At 36.9% G+C, this 20,340-nt stretch overlaps 1 protein-coding gene across 1 annotated transcript in view; it reads right to left on the bottom strand.

The window, feature by feature from the left end:
• The window catches only part of FAF1 (Fas associated factor 1), a 172,037-nt gene that overhangs the window by 119,189 nt on the left and 32,508 nt on the right, over positions 1-20,340 (bottom strand). Inside the window, exons 3-7 of the mRNA XM_075759441.1 lie at positions 15,731-15,777; positions 12,520-12,728; positions 9,075-9,166; positions 8,614-8,702; positions 268-373 (exon numbers count right to left, since the gene is read on the bottom strand). Of these exons, the coding sequence (XP_075615556.1) occupies positions 268-373; positions 8,614-8,702; positions 9,075-9,166; positions 12,520-12,728; positions 15,731-15,777 (543 nt within the window). The remainder of the gene's footprint in view (positions 1-267; positions 374-8,613; positions 8,703-9,074; positions 9,167-12,519; positions 12,729-15,730; positions 15,778-20,340) is intronic.

Genomic DNA, 20,340 nt, shown 5'->3' with positions numbered 1-20,340 from the left:
CTCTAGAATAACTCAATAAACATTGTTTGTATATTTTGCTACTACAATGCAAAACCAAACATCTTTTCTGTATAATTTAATGGAAAACCTTTTTTGGGCCAAATTCTTTAATCAAATTACAGCAATCTTGATGATCCAGTTGATTAAACCAAAAAAAGACTAATAAAATACAGGAATATCCATCAAGACCATCTAAACCCTCTTTAACAGAGCTGGCATTAGCTGTAATGAGCTACATTTATTCTTCAGCTGTGAAACAGCACTCACCTCCTGAATGGTACTGCTTCCTGAGAAGTTGAGGTTGTACTCCCGCTGGACTTCTCGATGGGTGACGATCAGCATGAAGTTTTGATTTAATGACTCCTGCAGGGCCCTGAAATGGTTGAAAGAAAAACAAGAAAATCAGGGATAAGCATGTTATAGCTTGTTTTACAGTTAGATGCAAAAACCCCAGGGTACCCTAAACTCTACATGGACAAGTCCAGGCACAACATTATCATCTCTCTTTTCACTCTTAAATGCAAGGAAGCATGCTGAGAATGACCAAAGGCCATTCCTGAACTCCTTCCTTAATAAGGTGACTGCAGCCTTTAAAGCTCTTCTAATGTTAAGTATTCTCAAAATCGAGAGAATCACATTATCTTCACAAACATGGGGTATATTTAGCACTCATAATGCCATTAATACCAGGCTTGTAAGCATATTGATGACCAGACAAACTATCAAGCTACAATGCACATTAAAAACTGATGGTAAGTAGAACAAGGCAAAGCATGCTCTCGCTTCTCTAGGGTTACCTGAAGCATAAACCAAACGGAAATTCTTCCGCTTAGTTTCATTCAAAGCACATAAACTCAGCTAATTAGAACTGGAAAACTAACCACAGCAAAATTTCTCATGTGGGTATTCAGCATTTAGAAAAGTTAGTTCTGCTCAAATTTTTTTAAATGTACATTAAAACATCTTTAATCATATGAATTAAAAAAATAAATCTTAAGATACAGATTAAACAGGCCAACTATACGTTTATGTTGTCAAAAACTTGAGGGTTTTTTGTGATTTTCCTGGTAACAAAACATCTGGATGTTAAAAAGGCATCCTGCTTGTTTAATTAGGAACAAAATTATGCAGCTATCTACTTTTCAAAATAGAAGGCAGGACTTCCATTACAGACACAGCAATTATAGCTCTGTACAACCTTATATAGGCTACAAAACTGCAGCAACATTGTAACATAGCTTGGATTTCTAAACAATATTTATGCAGACTTGAGCTGTTCAGTGGCATATGGAATTAAATTGGGCTTATTCAATTCTTTTTTTTTTTTTTTTCCTTATCACATACTCTTAAAAGAATGACAGACTGGGTTTTTGCCTTCACATCTTCACTGTTCCGTGACACTTCAACATGCCATTTGTCTTAGCAATAAAGGACAAATTCTGTATGTAGATGAGCACAGCTGTATCTTAAGATACAAGAAGACAAGAAAGACTGCTAGATTATTTGAGCCTGATTTGTTAGTTTTTCCTTCTACTCGAATTACTGAGCTGCAGTTTTGCTGCTCCGATGCTGAGGAACCCATGCAATACTCACTGGATGCTTTAGCAAGAGATGCACAATTTGCTTTAACATCTCAAGAAAAATTACCTTACAAAAAATATCTTCACTCAGCAACTTAATTTGGATTCTGTGACATCTTAAACATAATAATCACATACTACAAAACAAAATCACGAAGTGCTATTTCTCATCTTTTATGGTTTTGCAATATGGAAGATAAATTTAACTCATTGTCCATGTTAAGTATGATCAAGTGTGTGAGAGACTACAAATGTGACTGAAGTCATCTATGCTGAACATGAAGTTAGCTGCACTTGCAGAAAACCTTTTAAGAAAAGGCCTAAAAAATTTAAAATACTTAACAGTCCTTCAAAAGAAAAGGAAAAAAAAAAGAGAAAAAAGAAGAAAAAGAGGGGGGGGGGACAATGGACGACAAAAGAGAGTCCTGAAAAGCTGTGTGCCTATTTTCAAAGGTAGTTCTAATTTGATTGTTAACAATAAGTTCAGCATCGCCGTAACCATGTTTTCTTTTGGCAAATGTTCAGTAGCAACTAACATATCCTGCTGTGCTTTTTCAGATTCTGATTTTTTTATTTGTTTTCAGCAAATATTGGAGGCGAATGACATATTTAATTGCTCTGAAAACATTAATTACAGCATATGTGAATGGCTCTGGATTCCATACAGAATCACACAAGGCTCTGTTATAGCTATTTTTGACTCCATCTGAAAATCTGTAGATGCTAACCAATAACGTGACTCACGTTTTTCATTCTGTAATTGATGGAAACATAGAATGAAACAGGCTAGTTTGATCAAACCCTCAGTCTCTCAAGTTATGCACGACACACACATTTCAGTACTATCCAAAATACAGCATGCTAATAAAAAGAATCTGTTCACAGGAAAGGTTTTCCACTTCTCTATTTCATCTGGATGTGATAGAATTTAGAAAAGGAAAAAATACTCTTCAAACACAGTTAATTTAAATGAAATGCCTTAAAATTAAAAGCCTCAATTTTTGAAGTAACTAATAATTTTGGCACCTCTACTTTTTGGATTTCTAAACACCACAAGCTGAATGTTGTTAACAAGCAAATTCTCAGTACATATTCACCAAATACAATCAAAGAGGAGACTGAAAATTTAGCTGCCTTAAAAAAAAAAAAAACCCTGAAAAAATTGAGGAAAAAAATCAGTTTTGAAATTTTTAGCAATTAAAGTGCATGGTTATTCATTCACCTTTTCTTCAGAAAAATAATATCATGAGGAATATTACTTCTGCTTACACAGAAATGCAGTGGTCAATTGACCCAATCCTTTGAGCTCCTATATCAAAATTTCGTATGGTCTGACAGCCATAAGACCCGGACCATTTAAGTTAGAAAGGCAATGGGAGGAGGAATGGATGGCACATCTGAAGGGCAGTTTATGCCAATGACAGCCTAGACGTACCAACGCTCCTCTGCAGGATGGCGTTGATTTGAACACACAGGTGAACTGCCAGCGATGTCAGTCCGCTCCCATATTAATTTTCTCCAACAACTAGGGATGTAGATTACCCCAAATTATTTGTGGGAACAGAACTGCATCCAAAACATACCTTGCCTAAAATTGTATTTTCAGCCATTAAGGCTATGATCAAATATATAAAATAAGCGTATTTAGATGAGACTTCTCATTGACAGTAAGCTGAAGCTTACTTTTATTTCTTTTTAGGTGCACATAACTATATTGAGAAGACTGACTTTGAACACAATGCACATTTCTAAAATTTTGGCTTCAGTGTTTGCAGCAGTTTCATTTTCCTGCCAATGTTATCAGTTGACTACAATCTTCCAAATGAAACATCTGCATTAAAAGAAAGAAAAAAAAATAATCAGGGCCAAACCCCAGGCTCCGTTAAAGTCAAGACAGATTTTCTTTTTTCTTTTCTTTTTTTTTTTTTGCCATCAGTGTTAACAGAATTTAATTAATCTGAGAATTAATCAGTGGGGGAAAAAAGAAAAAAAAAACCAAACCAAATTCTAGAAACAGGACTAAAGTAGGCCACTCTTATCAGCACCATTTCTCCCCTACTGTAAAACCTAGCTTTCCAAAGCATTTGCTGATAGGTTATATACTGCCATTACATTTGTGTTTCCTCAGCTGAATGTTTGTACATTCGCTATTCAGCACAGGAGGCAAGGGAACTCGATGGTATTTTGGGGCACCAATCTTCCATTAGCGGAACTCTGCCTACACCCACAAAAGACATCCAAGAACAGACAAAAGAAAATAGACCTGCGCACAATCCTCACTCTGACCAGTTCTAGCAAGAGAGACTGAGACTAGTTTAGGATTTCATATGGATTGCCTATATAGCATTGGATAGCAGCATTATCACAATGTACAGAAACCTCAGTGGCGGACCAGGATTCAACTGGGGTTGAAACTCTAGAACATGCAAACAAAAATGTTCCTCTTCGAAACTTAAATTTCAATAGAAGTTGCAAGATTTTTTTTTTTTTTTCCCCCTACTAAACTCAAAATATCAAAAGTCAATTAAGAGTCTGGAAAGAGTTTATTCACTAGCTACTCCATCCAAATTCCAGTACAGCACAATTTATAAACCACAAATCTAATAAATTAAGAATAGAAACAATATTTAGCCAAAAATGTGTAACTGCTAATAATGCTAATCTTAGGGGACAGCAACTGTTCAATCAGTCTATGCAATGCTGAAGCAAGATGGTATTAAGTACTGATATTTATTAGATTTTAAGTTTCCAGTTTTACTGCTGTTCTATTGTTCTGTAACACTTAATACATACAATAGATTGGTTGTATCTGTTAAGTATCTTAATGCTTTGATCTTTGAGGTAATACTTTGCTTTTTAATAGCATTTTTCTTCAAAATTTTAGTAACATTTTAAGCTTTGAAACCAAAAGTATATCCTTAATCAATGATCAGCAAATGCTCCTTTTCATTTCAGTTCTGTAAGTTTTTATGAAATGCATTCAGTATTTTCCATTAGATAATATCTTTCTCAGGCACGTGGCAATTTCCCCCAAAAATCTCTGAATTTTATATAAATACGCATGACGCAAGGTAATTAACATTTCCATTTTAAACTTACAGATTTATACAAGCTCATGTCAACAGAAGTCCAAATTTACTGTAATTACAGATTATTTACATTAAAACAAAATAAGAAATCAGTATGTAAATGTAATGTTTGTTGTAGCTAATGCAGCAGGAGGTGGTAGATTAGGTTCAAACAGCAATCAGTTAGCAAATCTGGCTAACATGTAAATGAGCAGAAGCCCTTTTGTTTACATTCTATTGCATTTTAAACTTCAGGATTTTTAAACTGTCTCATGAGCAGATGTGAAAAAAAAACATTAATCTTACCATTCTTATGGAAGCTTTCAAAGTAACTAAAGCAAGGCACTGCTCCTGTCCAGCTAAACAGACAATACTAATAATTGGAGTTGCAGGTTACATCGTTCTTAATTAACACTCTGCTACAGTTGATAGCGTACAAGAAGACACCATGCCACAACCACCACTCCTCTGCAACAATCTAGCACACGCTCTCTCTGCAATATATGGACCCATTACTTCAAAGATGGGGCTTTTTATTCCTATCCACACAGATGATTATGTTTCTTCAATAAATTACAATTGCTTAGCAAAAAGACATTATTTGTAATAACTGCCAAGGTATGCACCTAGTCAAATAGCTTTTAACTGGTTTGAACCTTCCAGTGGTTCATCAGGTATAATAAAGTATCTAAGACTTTCAGCTATTTAGCAAAAAAGTATAAATATAAAACACATTATACCCATTAAAGCGACAACCGAAGAAAAAAAATTGAGAAAAAGCGCCTCCCAGAACACGCAAGATAGAAAGGACACGATCAGGATGACCTAGCTCGGTGGGCAGACTCGCACGCCTATGCTTTTGACGCTCCCCTCTACTGCATTCTCCAAAACTTCTTCCCTGAACTGGGCATTGCCGGCCTTCAAGAAGCACCCGAGGCAACAAAGGGAAGGAAAGTCACTCTGAGGAAGTGAAGAATCTAATCTGACAAAGCCAGTGCAAGGGATCTCTCCTCCGCTCGGACAATTAAATGATGGACATTCGTTGGCACCTTTCCTTTTAAGGCTGCTTTCCAAAGGAAATCATGTTTTTCTCACCCACCTGTCCCATCCCGTACCTTCTGAACATTATTCACTAGTTTCAAGGGGGTGTGACAGCATTATAAAGGTCTTAAAGACTGAGTGTAAATCAACAGCTGGGTAGAGGAAAGAGACCCAAATTACTACCCACCTTAGCAAAAGGCTGCAGTACAAGCATCATATTTTTATACTCCATCCAGCCAACTTCTAGCCAATGATTACAGAACTACCTACAGCATGCAATGCCTCCTTTCCTTCCATATTACTTGGCTACCAGCTGGAGAACACAGGCAGGGCAGGCTGACTGTCTATGCATGCAGGGGGAAAAAAATGGCATAGGTGCTACAAAATACACGAGAAGAACCGGAGGCAGTGTCAGAGGTAGGTAAGGTCACAGGAGGAGAGGGCCGAGTTACTGCAGCCTCTGGGATGAGGCAGGAATTCACTAGAAATCAGTCCACAGCTCACAGAACATGTTATTGTTCTGGATATCGTGCACAGATAAGTATGGCTTTGCCAACTGAAACGGTGGAAGCAGGGTATGTAACCCTACAGGTGGTATTTGACATTTAAATTTAATCTTTACACCTCAATTTACTAGCATGCGGTAGTAATTGACTGAGTTTATATTATCTATAAAAGCTCTGGATATGCCACTGATGAACAAAGATACCCTAGGAGATTTTTCCTTGTTTAAACTGCAGGATGACTTTGCCATTACATTTAGATGCTAGTTTTAAGTCAGCTCTGGGTTAAGCCCATTTAGTCTGTCACAATAAACTTCAAAATGCCTACGTACCAATATGTTGGAAAAGGATGTTTCAGACACTGTTCTCCCTCAGTGTCAAGAACAGGCACAAACTGGAGTTTATAGAGCTGTGACCAGATTGCTCCTTTTAAGAAGGGCATATACATAAAATGTCACGTATTGAAATCTCAGGCTTTTCAAATATCACTTTCTGGAAATATTCAAATCATGACTATTTATCTCTAGTTCAAAATAGAAGGCATTTAAAGAAAACAACAGATGAACTCACAAAGTAAGAGGCAAAGATCTTTAACATCCATTAATAAAAGACGTGAGCATCATGCTTTTAAAAATTGTGGGTAACAAACTAATCTGAATAATAACTGACCTAACAGTAGGCAGTAAACAGTGTAACTGGGTTTGGTACATTGCTTCAATTAGATGTGTTTTGATCTGCATTGATGCTTTAATTGGAGGCAAGCCTCCCCTTTCATCTAGAATTTATGACTTCAGGGAGATGATCTAGTCTTCAAATTATCCTTGTTTAAGTAGCCACTAATTAATCATCGTTTGCAATCCCAAAGCTACCAACTTTATCTTAAAAATATCCAGAACTAATCTTCACTATGAAACAAGTGTAAACGGTAAAAGTAACAACCACTTTGATTTTACTAGGAAGTAAAGTTTTTTTAAACTATTCATCCAATTAAAAAGCCTAAGAACTGGTTTTAAACAGTTTGTTCTTATATAATTCATTGCAGTTGCAATAAACAACGTTCTTCAGACCTCCCTTTTCTTTCCAGGATCAAAGACATTCAAATTACAATATACAGTGATATCTGTAGAAAATTTTGAAATTGTACATTGATTTTTAAAAAGCAAAACAAAACAATTAGTATGTAGAGTGTTTTTCCACAATATTTTCATTGTCCTTCAATTAGCTGCTTAAATACAATGGCTTATTGTCCTCACACACAACTACAGCTCCTGTTTGCACATATAGAGCACATGCAGTTCACATACAGCTCACCACCGCCCTGCTCCCTCTGTTCCAGTGCCACTATTCCCTCTCTTAACACTTCTTTATTAGTAGTATTTTTATAATTCATATCAGCATTCTTATTTCCTCCACAGACTACATGGTTTTGTGCACAAAAACCTTTTAGTAATACATGAAGTACTTTTAGTCATTAGGAAACCGGTTATTTATCTCTATTGACTGTCAAAGAATTTCCTTCATCAGTAATACGACTGCATTTGTACAATATTCTCCTATCGACTACAACAGCAGAAAAACAACTCCCTCTTCAGACAACTTGAAGGCACTCTGATCTAATGATCATGCAATTTGCCCCATTCCAAACGCAACCCTCCCTGCTCGCTTGGGGTCTGGAGCAGCATTGCTGTTCCAGGCTTAATTACTGGGCACCCTCTAGTGGCTATCGAATAAAATTCATATTTTCCTGGTAAAGAGCACATACAGGTCTGCCTTGGAGAAAGGGAAGGGCAGGAAAGAAAACAAGCCAAAGTAATCAAAGTAATTACAAATGACTTTAAAAGAGTAAAGATTCCATTTTCTGTAAAATAACATTTCATTTTCAAATGTTAGCAATATTCACTGAGATATGAATACTCACCATTAACTTTTTGAGTATTCAAATCAGTTATAAATGATATTCTGCTCAGTTAGAGGGATTTAATTATTCAGCCTGTCTACATACATTTCAGAAGTCCAAGAAGATAAGAGAAAAGATTGTAACAAACATTTCAAAAAGAAAGTTCTGACTGCTGGCAATGATTTATACAAGTTTACATTAAATGAACCAAAATAATGCAGTACCTTACAAAAGGCCAGCTCTTGTTAAAGTCATTGCATTGGGAGGTGTAAAATTCTGCATGTACATAAGCGGTTCCTGGACCACACCAAAGTTTCAAAAAAAAAAACCAACCAAACAAAAACAAAACGAACTTAACCTTCTTTTCAACAATGAGGTGCTGAGGTAGGTTATCCCAACACTTACTAGAGCAGTGAAAATGCTTTCTATTTACTGATTGCAGATTCCTGCAAGTATACATGTGGCTTCATAAAAACTATACAAAATCAAATCGTACAAGTAGAATTTACAGCCAAAAGACTTACCCAGAATGACTTGAAGAAGGAGGAGGCAGGTCAGGTGTTAAAACATAAAGACTATTATTTTTTGGCAAGTGTAGAGTTTTTAAAACAGTCTGAGGGGAGAAAAAAAGCATTATAAATATGAATAACATTAAAAAACATTATAAATATGAATATGAATATCACCAATTCTGATGTATTATTTTATTTCTTTCAATTATTGATACTTATTTACAATACCACTAAATATTTTGTTTCGAGATACTTCATAACATTCTTTTCATAAGTGGGCCATGTAATACATAAAAGCAGTAAAAACTGATTTGTCCTGATTTTTTCTGCAATGTTTTAAAGAGTTCCTTGTATGCCACCCAAGACATCTAACGCTGTTTGAAATTCACAATTCTTGCATTGTAATCCCCACCCACAGATGCTCAGTTTGAAACTTTGAATTCAGTTAACTGAAAACACAGCTGAAAACTTACACTATCATCTACATCTCCAGTCTTCCACCCTTTTAACAGCATTTTGGATGCAGGAATCTGAAGTTCATTTTCTAGAATATGTTTGATATCTCCTAAAGAGAAAACAAAGACAATATATAAAACATACATACTTACTGCTTTATTTCAAAGAGCACTGAGTTATAGTTAACAAATAAGAGCAAGGAAAAATTTACTATGAAAACCATTTTTACTCTAGTTACCCTTGCAACATACACTTCAAACAGTAGAAGACAAATGAAGCTTAAAAAAATTAAATCACATAAAACATGAATGATTGGAGAATCACATTTGATAATTTGGACATAAATTTGAATAGTCCTACGCTGCTTATGCTAGACACACACATCCACAGATGCATGCTATCTGGAGCAACGCATTTTGCCAGCAATAAAGAGGGTGCATATTTTTGATACCCAATTCCATTATCAATAATCCTGACCTAAAGAACTGCAGTGTTCATAAAATTTGGCTGCTCTGACAGCTTTTTCAACCATTTGCACATTCCAATGCTGTCCTCTCCCTGTAGTTATTACAGTCATAAAATAACTCAGGCTGGAAGTACCTCCTCAGGAGGTCATCTAGCCCAAGCCCAGCTCAAATGTCTAATTAAATCAGCTTAGTTGAGGATTTGTCCAGCTGACTGTTGAATACCTCTAAGGATGGAAGTCTGACACCTACTCTGGCCAGCCTGTTCCAGTACTTCACCACTCTCAACTTAAAAAACAAACAAACACACAAACAAAAAAAAACAACAAACCAAAACCACACAGCAAACAATAAATCCTTATATCTAATGGAAATTTTTTATTGTTGCAAATTGCGTCCATTGCCTCTCATCCAATTATCGTGCACCTCCAACAAAAGTCTGGCTCCATCTCCCCTGTGTCCTCCCATACAGTAGCTGTAGACAGAGGTAAGGTCTCTACCTCTCCCCTTCCCTTCCCCAGGCTGAACAAATCCAGTTCTCTGTGCCTCTCCTCACGTGTTGCCATGTGCTCCAGTCCCCTCAATATCTTGCTGGCCTCTGCTGGACTCACTGCAGAATGTCAACAGTTCCTCTCATACTGGGGATCTCAAAACTGGATGCAGTGCTCCAGATGCAGTCTTGTAAGCACTGAATAGAGGGGAATAACTATTTCCCCGGATCCCTTGGCTACACTTTTGCTAACACAGCCTAGGACATGACTGCCCACCTTCACTGCAAGGGTGCACAGCTGATGCACCCCTAGATCCCTTTTTTTGCAAAGTTGCTTTCCAGCCAGCTATCAGATGGGATAACATGGAGTTATCCTATCCCAGATGCAGGACTTCCACTTTGCTCTCTTTGAGCTTCATGAGGCTCCTGACAGCAGATTTCTCCAGGCTGTCCAGGGCCCTTTAAACAGCAGGCTTGCACTCCAGCATATCAGCCACTTTCTCTCATCTGGTATTCTTTGTGAACTTGCCAAGAACGTTCACCTTAATGACCAGGTTTTTAATAAAGACATTAAGCAACGATGGCTCCAGGATCAACCCGAGGGACATCCCTAAACTAGTAACTGTTCACCAGCCAGACTTTGAGCCCAGCAGTCCAGGCAATTATCTACCTACCTTACCAGCTCACTTATCTAGTCCTTATGACAATAAGAATACTACAGCAGAGTATGTCAAAGGCCTTAGTAAAGTCAAAGTGACATCTGCTGTTCTGCCCTTGTCCACAGGACCAGTCATCAAATCATAAAAGACAAGTCACATTGATTAGACACAATTTGCCCTTAGCAAATCTGTGCTGGCAGTTCCAAATTGCCTTCTTTCCTTTCCGGTGCTCAGAAAGAGCTTCCAGAAAGATTTGCTCCATAATCTTCCCACAGACCAAGTTCAGCAATTGCCATTTAACAGTGAGCTCATATTTTCCTTAGCCTTTCTTTTCATGCTGATGTACTTACAGAAGCCCTTCTAATCTCTCAGTCGTTTCAGCTCCACCTGAGCTCTGGTCTTCCTAATTCCAAACCTGCATCCTCTGGCAACACCTCTGTGTTCCTCCTGAGAAGCCCATCACTACCTTCCACCTTCAGTGTACTTTCTTTTCGCATTTAGCTTAGTCAGAAATTCTTTGTTCTTCTGTGCTGGCCTTCTGCCATCCTTGCTCCTCTTTCTGCATGTTGGAAGGGACTGTTCTTGAGCTTTAGAGAGGTTGTCCTTGAAGATCAAACAGCTCTTAGGCCCCTTTGCCCTCAGGGCAGTCTCTCATGGGATCAGACAGATCCCTGAAAAAGCCAATAATCTTCTCTCCTAAAGTCCACAACTGAAATTCTATTATTGCCTTGGTCACTTCTCTCAGGATTTTAAACACAAGGCTGCCCTCAATCTTCATATGCCAAGACACAGACAAAAGTTTTACACTGACTGCTTCTGCCCTACAGCTTAATCATTTCTACCTGAAAGAAGTTAATACGAAAAAAATAAAACACTACGGCTGCAAAAGTCTGATCAAATCAGACTTTTTTTTTATCTGCTGTGCATGGATGCAACTCGGTGCTGTGGAAAACGTGAAACACTAATCGGGAATTCAAACTAATCACCACTAGGTGGCACCAGCCAATACCAAATCGAATGCTGAAACAACTCAAAAGTTTCAATATCAAAATATCATCACAGACAAAAGGCTGCAGCAGGGAAAATTATTTTAATCAACTATTTCTTCATTTAGTTCCTTATTTTGATCTGTATAGAGTCTTCACTTAAAAAAAATAATCAAAAAACCACGAAATAACTTCTTCATCCTTACCAAAAGTAAATTAACTCACAGTTTGGGGAATGTAAAAAATAACATGCTCTGCAATACTAACAATAGCATACTTCTAACATACTGTTACAAAATGCATCAGTTTTAGGATAAAGACAATAAACTTACAAAAGAAATCTTAATTTGCACAAACAAATCAAGTAAAAATTGAAAAAAAGAAGAATGCAACAATGCTCTTCACATCGGAAAGAATTCCTCTAAATCTTGTCACTAATCCTACACGGAAGAGGATGCCATACAGATTGGAAAAGGAAATGTCAAGATCATCCGCTTATTAGTAGATTGCATCTGTACTAAACCTTCCCCAAATTACATTTTCATGCCTCAACTTAATCAGTAATCTCAATTTTGTTTCTGAAGCAAGTTCATAAGAAAACTGGATTTCAAAATAAATATTTCATAAATCACTAACCTTTACAATGGATTAGTGAAATTTTACTTTTTTTAAAGCTGCAAAGAGATTTGAAACTGGTTAGTAGCTGTGGAGGCTGTATTTTCAGGGGGGATTTTTTTTCTTCTTTGAGGAGTTTTGTTTTGCTTTGCCTTTTTTGGGGATTTGGATTTTTGGAGTTGGGTCTTGTTTGTTTGTTTTAACAATTTTACCACAACAGTTTTCACTTCATTTCTACAAATCCTTACCAACTGTGGAGCTGTCTTCAAGTACTACATCCACATTTCTGTCTCTGTACTCAACCCTGAAGTCAAGCATTCGAGGTTGTCTTTCCACTATTTGTCTAGATGGCACTACATGGCGAAATGCTGAGGATGAGGAAGGAGTTGAAGAAGCTGCTGTAGAATGACTTGTGGGGCCATACGCTGGTCCATGTAAAGTCTCTCCACCGTACTCACTGAAAGATATGCACATAAGAAGCTTTAAATAGCACAGCTCAATATGTTTAAATGAAAGTTAGCAAAGCAAAATGAACAGTATTATTCACTTACTGCGGTCCACAGCACACACCTCTTGGATAAGCTACACTGTCACATCTGAAAATACTGTTTTATTAATAATTAGCAAATAGCTTTCATATCAGCAATATTAACATTTCGGAGACTCGGAAGTGCTATAGGAGAACAGCTTAGATGACAAATCAGCATTTAAGCTATGATATCATTCTAAAGTTTACTATGTAATTAATGTGAGAATTATCTTGATAAGAAGGATTATTTCCTGTTCCAGCAGTGTTGTGACCATATAAAAATTGTCACCATGGCAACAACCAGCTTTCTGCATCATTGGGCTTGTATCCCATAGAAATGAAAATAAGAAACAAGGCTTAAAATACTGCACATGTATTGGTATTTCCCAATACCAAATTAGTGGAAAACAAGTCAGATATGAAAATAGTTATGTACTTACAGTAAATAAAATAAAATAATGAGGTATGTATTGCAAAAAAAACGTATACGTAGAAGTACAACAGTAATGCAACGTGGAATTTTAGCTTGCCTTTAAGTTCAAAACCCTTCAACCCCTCTGGACATTCACATAAGGATGTTTCCATACCTGGCTCAAGGATATATACAGCATTACAGGTCAGAATAAATGGGAAAACCCTCACTACCCAGAAGCACTTCATCTTCCTCAGTAAGCCTGTCCACAAGAAGCTTGTAATTTGGATTAGAAACAAAGGTAGCAAAACATGACATTTAAGGAACAGTACTGAGGCAAAAAAAAAATCCCCCAAACCTATGAGGTACAGAAATTAAATCTAGAACACAAACAACTTCACAGGGCAAGCCTAGAGCTTTGCCTTAGAGATGTTCTGATCAGCAGGATTATCATACATGCTGGGCAGTTACAGGATATCATGATGGAAGATGCAAGGTAATAAAACATATGCACTGAAAGGATGGAAGCTGAGCAAAGAAGGATTTAAGAAATGCTGAGATGTAAGTTGCTTCATTTCCATTCTAAACAGAACTTATTTTAAAAAGCATCCCGCCCTTCTTGAAGGTATCATGAGATCTCTCAATGGAAATGCTTCTTATAGCAAGTCAAGTCTGTCATCTAGAGGAGGCCAGGACTTAAAAAAAGCATAAATTTGGATGGCATGCATGTCACAGAAGTGCAGAAATTATACATAGCTATTGCAAATCCCCATCATCATCGTGCCTTCCAAATTTGAAAAAGAAAATCATGTTATCCTTGTAAAATAAGGAGCTCCTTCACTTCTCACATCAGCAGGCTTAGAAGGATGAATTCCCAGCTACAAAGACCCATACTCAAAGATCCATACTCAAAGGTCAAAGCATGATTTCAGAGGTCTAAAGAGTATGGGAAACAGTTTTATACTTTAAATCCTGAAAATAAAACTGAGTGATATGTTACTGTCTTAAATCTGATGGCCAACTATGAATTAAGTCCTATAAATATTTTGTTAACAGATCCAAGAAGCAATGAATATCCTGATTATCAGGACTGGATTGATTTATTTAAACAGCAAAACTGAATTATGAAACAAAACGGTGGGGCTTTTTCCCTTCAATAACTTAACTTACTTCAAGTCCAGTTGTATTAATTCTATTTGATTCCACCACAAAAGGCATCCTACATATCTGACTGGCAACCTCTAATGGAACATAAAAAGCCTCACATCAGTAAAATAAGCCTCATCTGAAACCCATTGGAAACTAGGCTTCTAAGTCTTCTGAGCCTCCTTTTAAACCACTTCCAGTGGAAGAAAAAAAAAAAATAAGTATTTGAGACACATTCAACTGACCAATCATTTCTAAAAATGAATAAATTAGCATGGAAGAAAGCTGGAAGTGGACACTGGACCAGCTTGTTATCCAAGTCAGGCATAACTATTCCCCAGCTCCTTTCCCCTGACCAAACGGTTCCAAACATTCTGGTATTTTGAATATAAATACTTTGAGATCAAGACTTATTACCATAGGTAGAAAGAATGCTCAACACAACCGAGACTTGATCTCAAACAGACTAGGTAGGCCTTATGGTAAATAAACATCTTGTAACTTTACTGAGCAAATAAGGTTTTACCCTGAATCAAAACTGACTCTATTTAACAATAGCTTTAGTAAGTATTGACAGAGATGCCAAAACACCGCTTTACCTACATTAAGTATCTTCACTAAAATAAACTTTTTATAGTACATGGAGTATTTTTCTAAACAAAATTTTAAACACTATTTTACTGTCTCTCTCAAGTAGCTCAATTCCTGTTCTGGTGTTTTCAATTGCCTCATCAGCACTTAGGACCTCATGCTTCAGTGACTTCAAGATATCCAGGCATCAGTATACAAGCCAAAATTTAATTCAGAAGCTGAAAGAAAATCAGTAAAGCTACTTCTAGAAGGGAGCAACCTTACTTTATCTAGCACAGTATCTGCTGCTTCAATTAAAAAAAACAAACAAACAAACAACAACCACCTACAAAAATACAAACATTTTTGGCTGGGGACAGGGAAGCATGGAATATCAATACCTTTAAAAATGCAAAAGGAAAAAGAAAATACATAGCCGGGAACATCTGTGGATTTGCCTTGCAAATTTTTGTATCTTTGCAAAAAAAATAAAACCAAGTCCTGACACCCAAGAAGGCATACCAAAATCCAGACTATGTAGAGAGACAACCCTGCACAAAATGACCCAACAACCAATGAAGTCAAAACAAAAATTAAGTGATTTGAATAGGGGGTCGAGCTGGTCCTCCATCAGTGCAGGAAAAATTGAACATTAAATTAGCTCTGCCAGGAATTGAACTTGTGGCTCCAGAAACTGCTTTAAGAGGAGAATTACATCATCTTCTTAGGAATTAGGAACAAAAAATGTAACTATTACCCAGCATCATTGTCTGTGTGTACTACTCCAGCCTTCTGTGCTTACCTTTGTAGAATGCCATTTTCTTGTGGTATTACACCATTTATAGCTGCCTGAAAAGAGAAAACAAGTTTTGAGTCAAGCATACGGAGCAACAAAAATAAATCAGAACTTTTATAATATGTTTTAAAGAGTGATTAGCTTGCTTTAAAATATGCCATAAAATAATTCTCCATTCAGTGAACATCCTTGGTAAAATTAAAGTACCTGCATAAAACAAAAACCATATCTAAGTGAAAACAAACATGAACTGAAGCTCAGACTCCTCTATGCGCACGATGGATTTCCCAGGTGGAATGCATGGGAATAAACTGCATGGCCCATGCTCAGTAAATCTAACACTGTACGCTTGGTACATACACATGGTGAACATATTGCTTTCAAACACATTGAGCTAACTGTGCACAGACGAGGCAGTCAGACAGCACGTACACAGAAAATCTAATGTTTCCCACCAGCATCAGACCTGCACAAACCTATAAACCTGCACAACCACCGCATGTTGCAAGCCTGATGGGTTCAGGAATTGCTGAAGTCGGCGCAAACAGCTACTCAACAACACGCGTGCCTCCGTCACACCTACGTCTTCTAGACAACCTGCTTCTGGCTCACACACACAAATACCATCTAGCCTCTTAAGAGTCCTCATGTGCCAGGGAATCACAGAAGTTACTACCACCCAAAATTCAAACAATCTTTAAGTAGAAAAGGAAGTATTTTTAAGTAAGGTTTATGCAGTTAAATGTTAAGTATTAAATATCATCCCATCCAAAATCATGAAAATAAACAAAGTATTACTTATAGGTGTGTAAGTACAAACATGGCAAGCTGCTTTCAGATTTGGTCTTATTTGAAATTACAGAGTTATTACCCATAAAAATATCCTAATGAATTCTATCTCATATTAAAATGCATTATCTGGAGTGGCTGAGGGAACTGGGATTGTTTGGACTGAAGAACAGGAGGCTGAGGGGAGACGTTACCACTCTCTATGACCACCTGAAAGGAGGTTGTAGCCAGATGGGTGTTGGTCTCTTCTCCCTAATAACAAGCAATAGGACAAGAGGAAATGGCCTCAAGTTGCACTAAGGGAGGTTTAGATTGGATATCAGGAAAAATTTCGTCACCAAAAGTTTTCAAGCATTGGAACAGGCTGCCCAGGGAAATGGTGGAGTCACCATCCCTGGAGGTATTTAAAAGATGTGTAGATGTGCAGCTTATGGACATGGTTTAGTGGTGGACTTGGCAGTGCTAAGTTAATGGTTAGACTTGATGAGCTTAAAGGTCTTTTCCAACCTAAACGATTCTATGAGTCTATAATTTTTCAAATAGCCACAATATACCCCAGTTGCAAGTTCAAAACCCCACTTCTAACAAAATTATCTTCACAGCCTATGACAGCGTTGCTCTAATCTATGTTGCAGAAAGTTTTAATGCATTTCCAGCACATCTGATGCTATATAAGTTTGTATAAACTTTGAAATTATATGTAAATCAGGATGAAGGAAAAACTTGGAAAGCAAGTAAGATTCTCTTCAACAGTATTTAGAAGACAACTTATTTCAGACTGCTTTATACCACCAAGAAAGTGTTTTAAAATCATCTCATTGCTAGGATTTTTCAGATTTGAGGGGCACTGAAAGTGATAGCATATGAGCTGGTGAAAGTGACTTACACATTTTACTCCTCAGCTGATTAAACTTTGTGCTGATTATTGTTAGAAGATATGGGAGTAAAGATGTCAGAACCCTACCTAACTTCAGCCTCTTAGTCTGCCCACTGCCGGGCTAGGATTAAGGTGGAATAGCACAGAAGGGAATTTGACAAGGAATGAGAAAGAATTTAAAAAAAAAAAAATCTAGAGAGGAGAAAAAACAGACCTCAAAAGACTAATTCTATTTCTGCTCTTTGATGATCTTTATTGTGTTCACAAGTACATATTTATTAGGCTTAACAGTGAGATTAAAGAGAGCTTGTAGCATCCCACTAATCTCCATTTTCTGCTGTACCAGCAGCGATTCATGCGTTTCTACTATCACAACTTTTAATATCCATTCTCATATGTCAGATATACCTGACCTGTTGGCCCGAATACCTGGTGAATGAGCATCTGTCCCTGATGAACACAGTAACACTGACATTCAGCAGCTCATAGATTCCCTGGTACTCCAGGAGGATCAAGTCAAATACTGCAACTGAACTATGGACAGTCATCATCTACCAACACAATTTTTACAAATTGACATTAAAAATGCACCTTAAGTGCTTAATAAACACAAATCTTGATACAATCTAATTTTAAATGCTATGCTTTCTTTTTCTATGAATATAGAAGCATGAATTTTTACAATTTCCATTAATGGGTAAGGCTACATAAAGTCAAAAAGAATTTCTGCTGAACACAACTAAGTAACTATGATTGTGCAGTAAGATTTATCATGTATTTAGACACAAATATTGCATAAATAATAGGGGGAAAAAAGGTAGACAAGGAAAAGGGTCACAGGTATCTGTGAGCTACAGCAACGACCCATAAGGCTGTACCAAATTACACTGAAAACAAAGCTTCCTACCAGATCAGTTTATCCAGTGCATGGCAGTAATTGGTGCTTTCTTTTTTAACAACGTGTCTCATTTATCATCATTGTGGGTTTTGCAGTCACACATAGCTCTCAATCATGTTCATCTAATCAACCTCCAAGAAAAAGTGGGAGGTTTTGGGTTGTTTGTTTTTTTCTGGATTGTTCCCACACACACACTCTTCAGTAACATACATTTCATTCCCATTAATCAACACGTAAAGTTGATTGAAAGATAAAAATATCCTCTATTTTGCATCTATAGGATACACGGTACCACAGGGCCAACACTAATAATAATCTGCTGGTGCAACGGAATTCTCTTTACTCTAAGAAAAAGAAGATGCTTCAGCTGTGAAGAAATATAGCACAGCGTGCCACTTCCACACTTTTTCTGTCAAAGCTCGTGTCTCGGGCTCAGAGGATTAAATCAGCTCAAACCTTCTCTAAGCCTAGTTAGAGGGGTTAAATACGATAGAGGCTCCAAGCTATTTTCTTTAAAACTGAATAACTGACTTGTTCACATCGCCAGTTTTGTAAACTTGATGACATTTAACGGGCACAGCAGTAAGAAAAAAAAAACAGCAGCAGCATTATGTACTTTTTTGATGGAAAGACCTCTATTAACCACACTGTAAAAATAAAGAGTCTGGACACTGTTTGTTAAGCAAGATGGAAGACTAAAATTATGTAGACGGCAAATGGTAGCAGTGCACATGTAGATATTGCATAAATATTAAATACTCATGTTCTTACAAGACATCTATAAGTAGACTCTGCAAAGAAAATAAGAAAAAGGAACAACCATCTGCTTTAGAATTTCATAGGAGCAAGGTTGTGACTATATAAAAAAAAAAAAAAAAAAAAAAAGAACAAGTTATTAAGGCACGATCTGTTCCAGGCTGCTCTTCCCCAGTGTCAGTCCCCTTTGAGAGAGGATCAGGTCTCTATGGTTAAACAAACATTCAAAGATATTAAATTTTTTTTCTTTCCAAACAGGGATCGTTTGATCATCAAAACCAGGCTGGGTGACCAATATACAGTAATTAAAAAGATGTATTACCCTTGAAACAATTTTTAATAACAAGTGCATGAAAACTATTCATGGGTTATTAAATATAAAGATACCACGTCTGGCTCAGAAAATTTCTTCAGCTTCCAATAACCTGTTGCTGAGAGCGCTACCAAGGAAATAGCACCCCATGCTTATGCTGTTCTCACACTGTATATCCACGACTGTCGCTGCTGGATACGGGGTACCACAGCTCCGACAGGTATTTGCCTGTTCTAATGCTATCACTATTTAAAGACTGAAGCTCACCTTAAGTGGAAAACTATAAGGTTTTTATAAGATTTTTTTTTCCCCCCAAAGCCAAGAACCTTAGGTGTGTTTCAATGCTACCCATACACAAACTCTACTGCAACACTGTTCAAACCCGGAACAGAGGAATAGAAGCAAGGATATAATTACTGGTTTGACGATAATATTCAAACAACCAGACCCACATCTCATTTTAAGAAATTATAAGCCAAATTTAGTTATACTTGATTTATACACTTTGGAGATATCCAGGAATTAAAACAGTTTATTTAAGAATTTATTAAGCCCTGCATGACCTGATCTAATTGGAACTGCTTTTGACCAGACCAACATCCAGAAGTAACTTCCAATCTCAAGTGTTCTATGACTCCATCATCCAACAATATAGGATATATCGATAAACAGTACCGAGAATCCTGTTCATTTAAATGAATGGGAAGACAGGAATACCGGACCAAGGAGTGCCAATTACAAAGGTTCAAAGTAACAATACTTTTTTTGGTGTTCGTTTCAGCAGCAAGCTTCCAGTATCAAAATATATTAAATCAAATTTTTTTGCTGTTTCCCGCAAACATAGAAAACAATAAAGCAATAGGGTTAATAAAAGGTTAATGAATAAATTAATAGTTTGGGCAATCCAGAAACTCTGCGCTGTTCTACAAACAGATTGAAATTCTTCAAGTGTCTGAAGAACGTTGTGAAGCAGACTGTGAAAT

The sequence above is a fragment of the Balearica regulorum genome, chromosome 8 (genome assembly GCF_011004875.1).
Source record: "Balearica regulorum gibbericeps isolate bBalReg1 chromosome 8, bBalReg1.pri, whole genome shotgun sequence".
Classification (NCBI taxonomy): Eukaryota; Metazoa; Chordata; class Aves; order Gruiformes; family Gruidae; genus Balearica; species Balearica regulorum.
The sequence above is the reverse complement of the archived record's forward strand: the minus strand, read 5'-3'. Positions and strand labels throughout refer to the sequence as shown.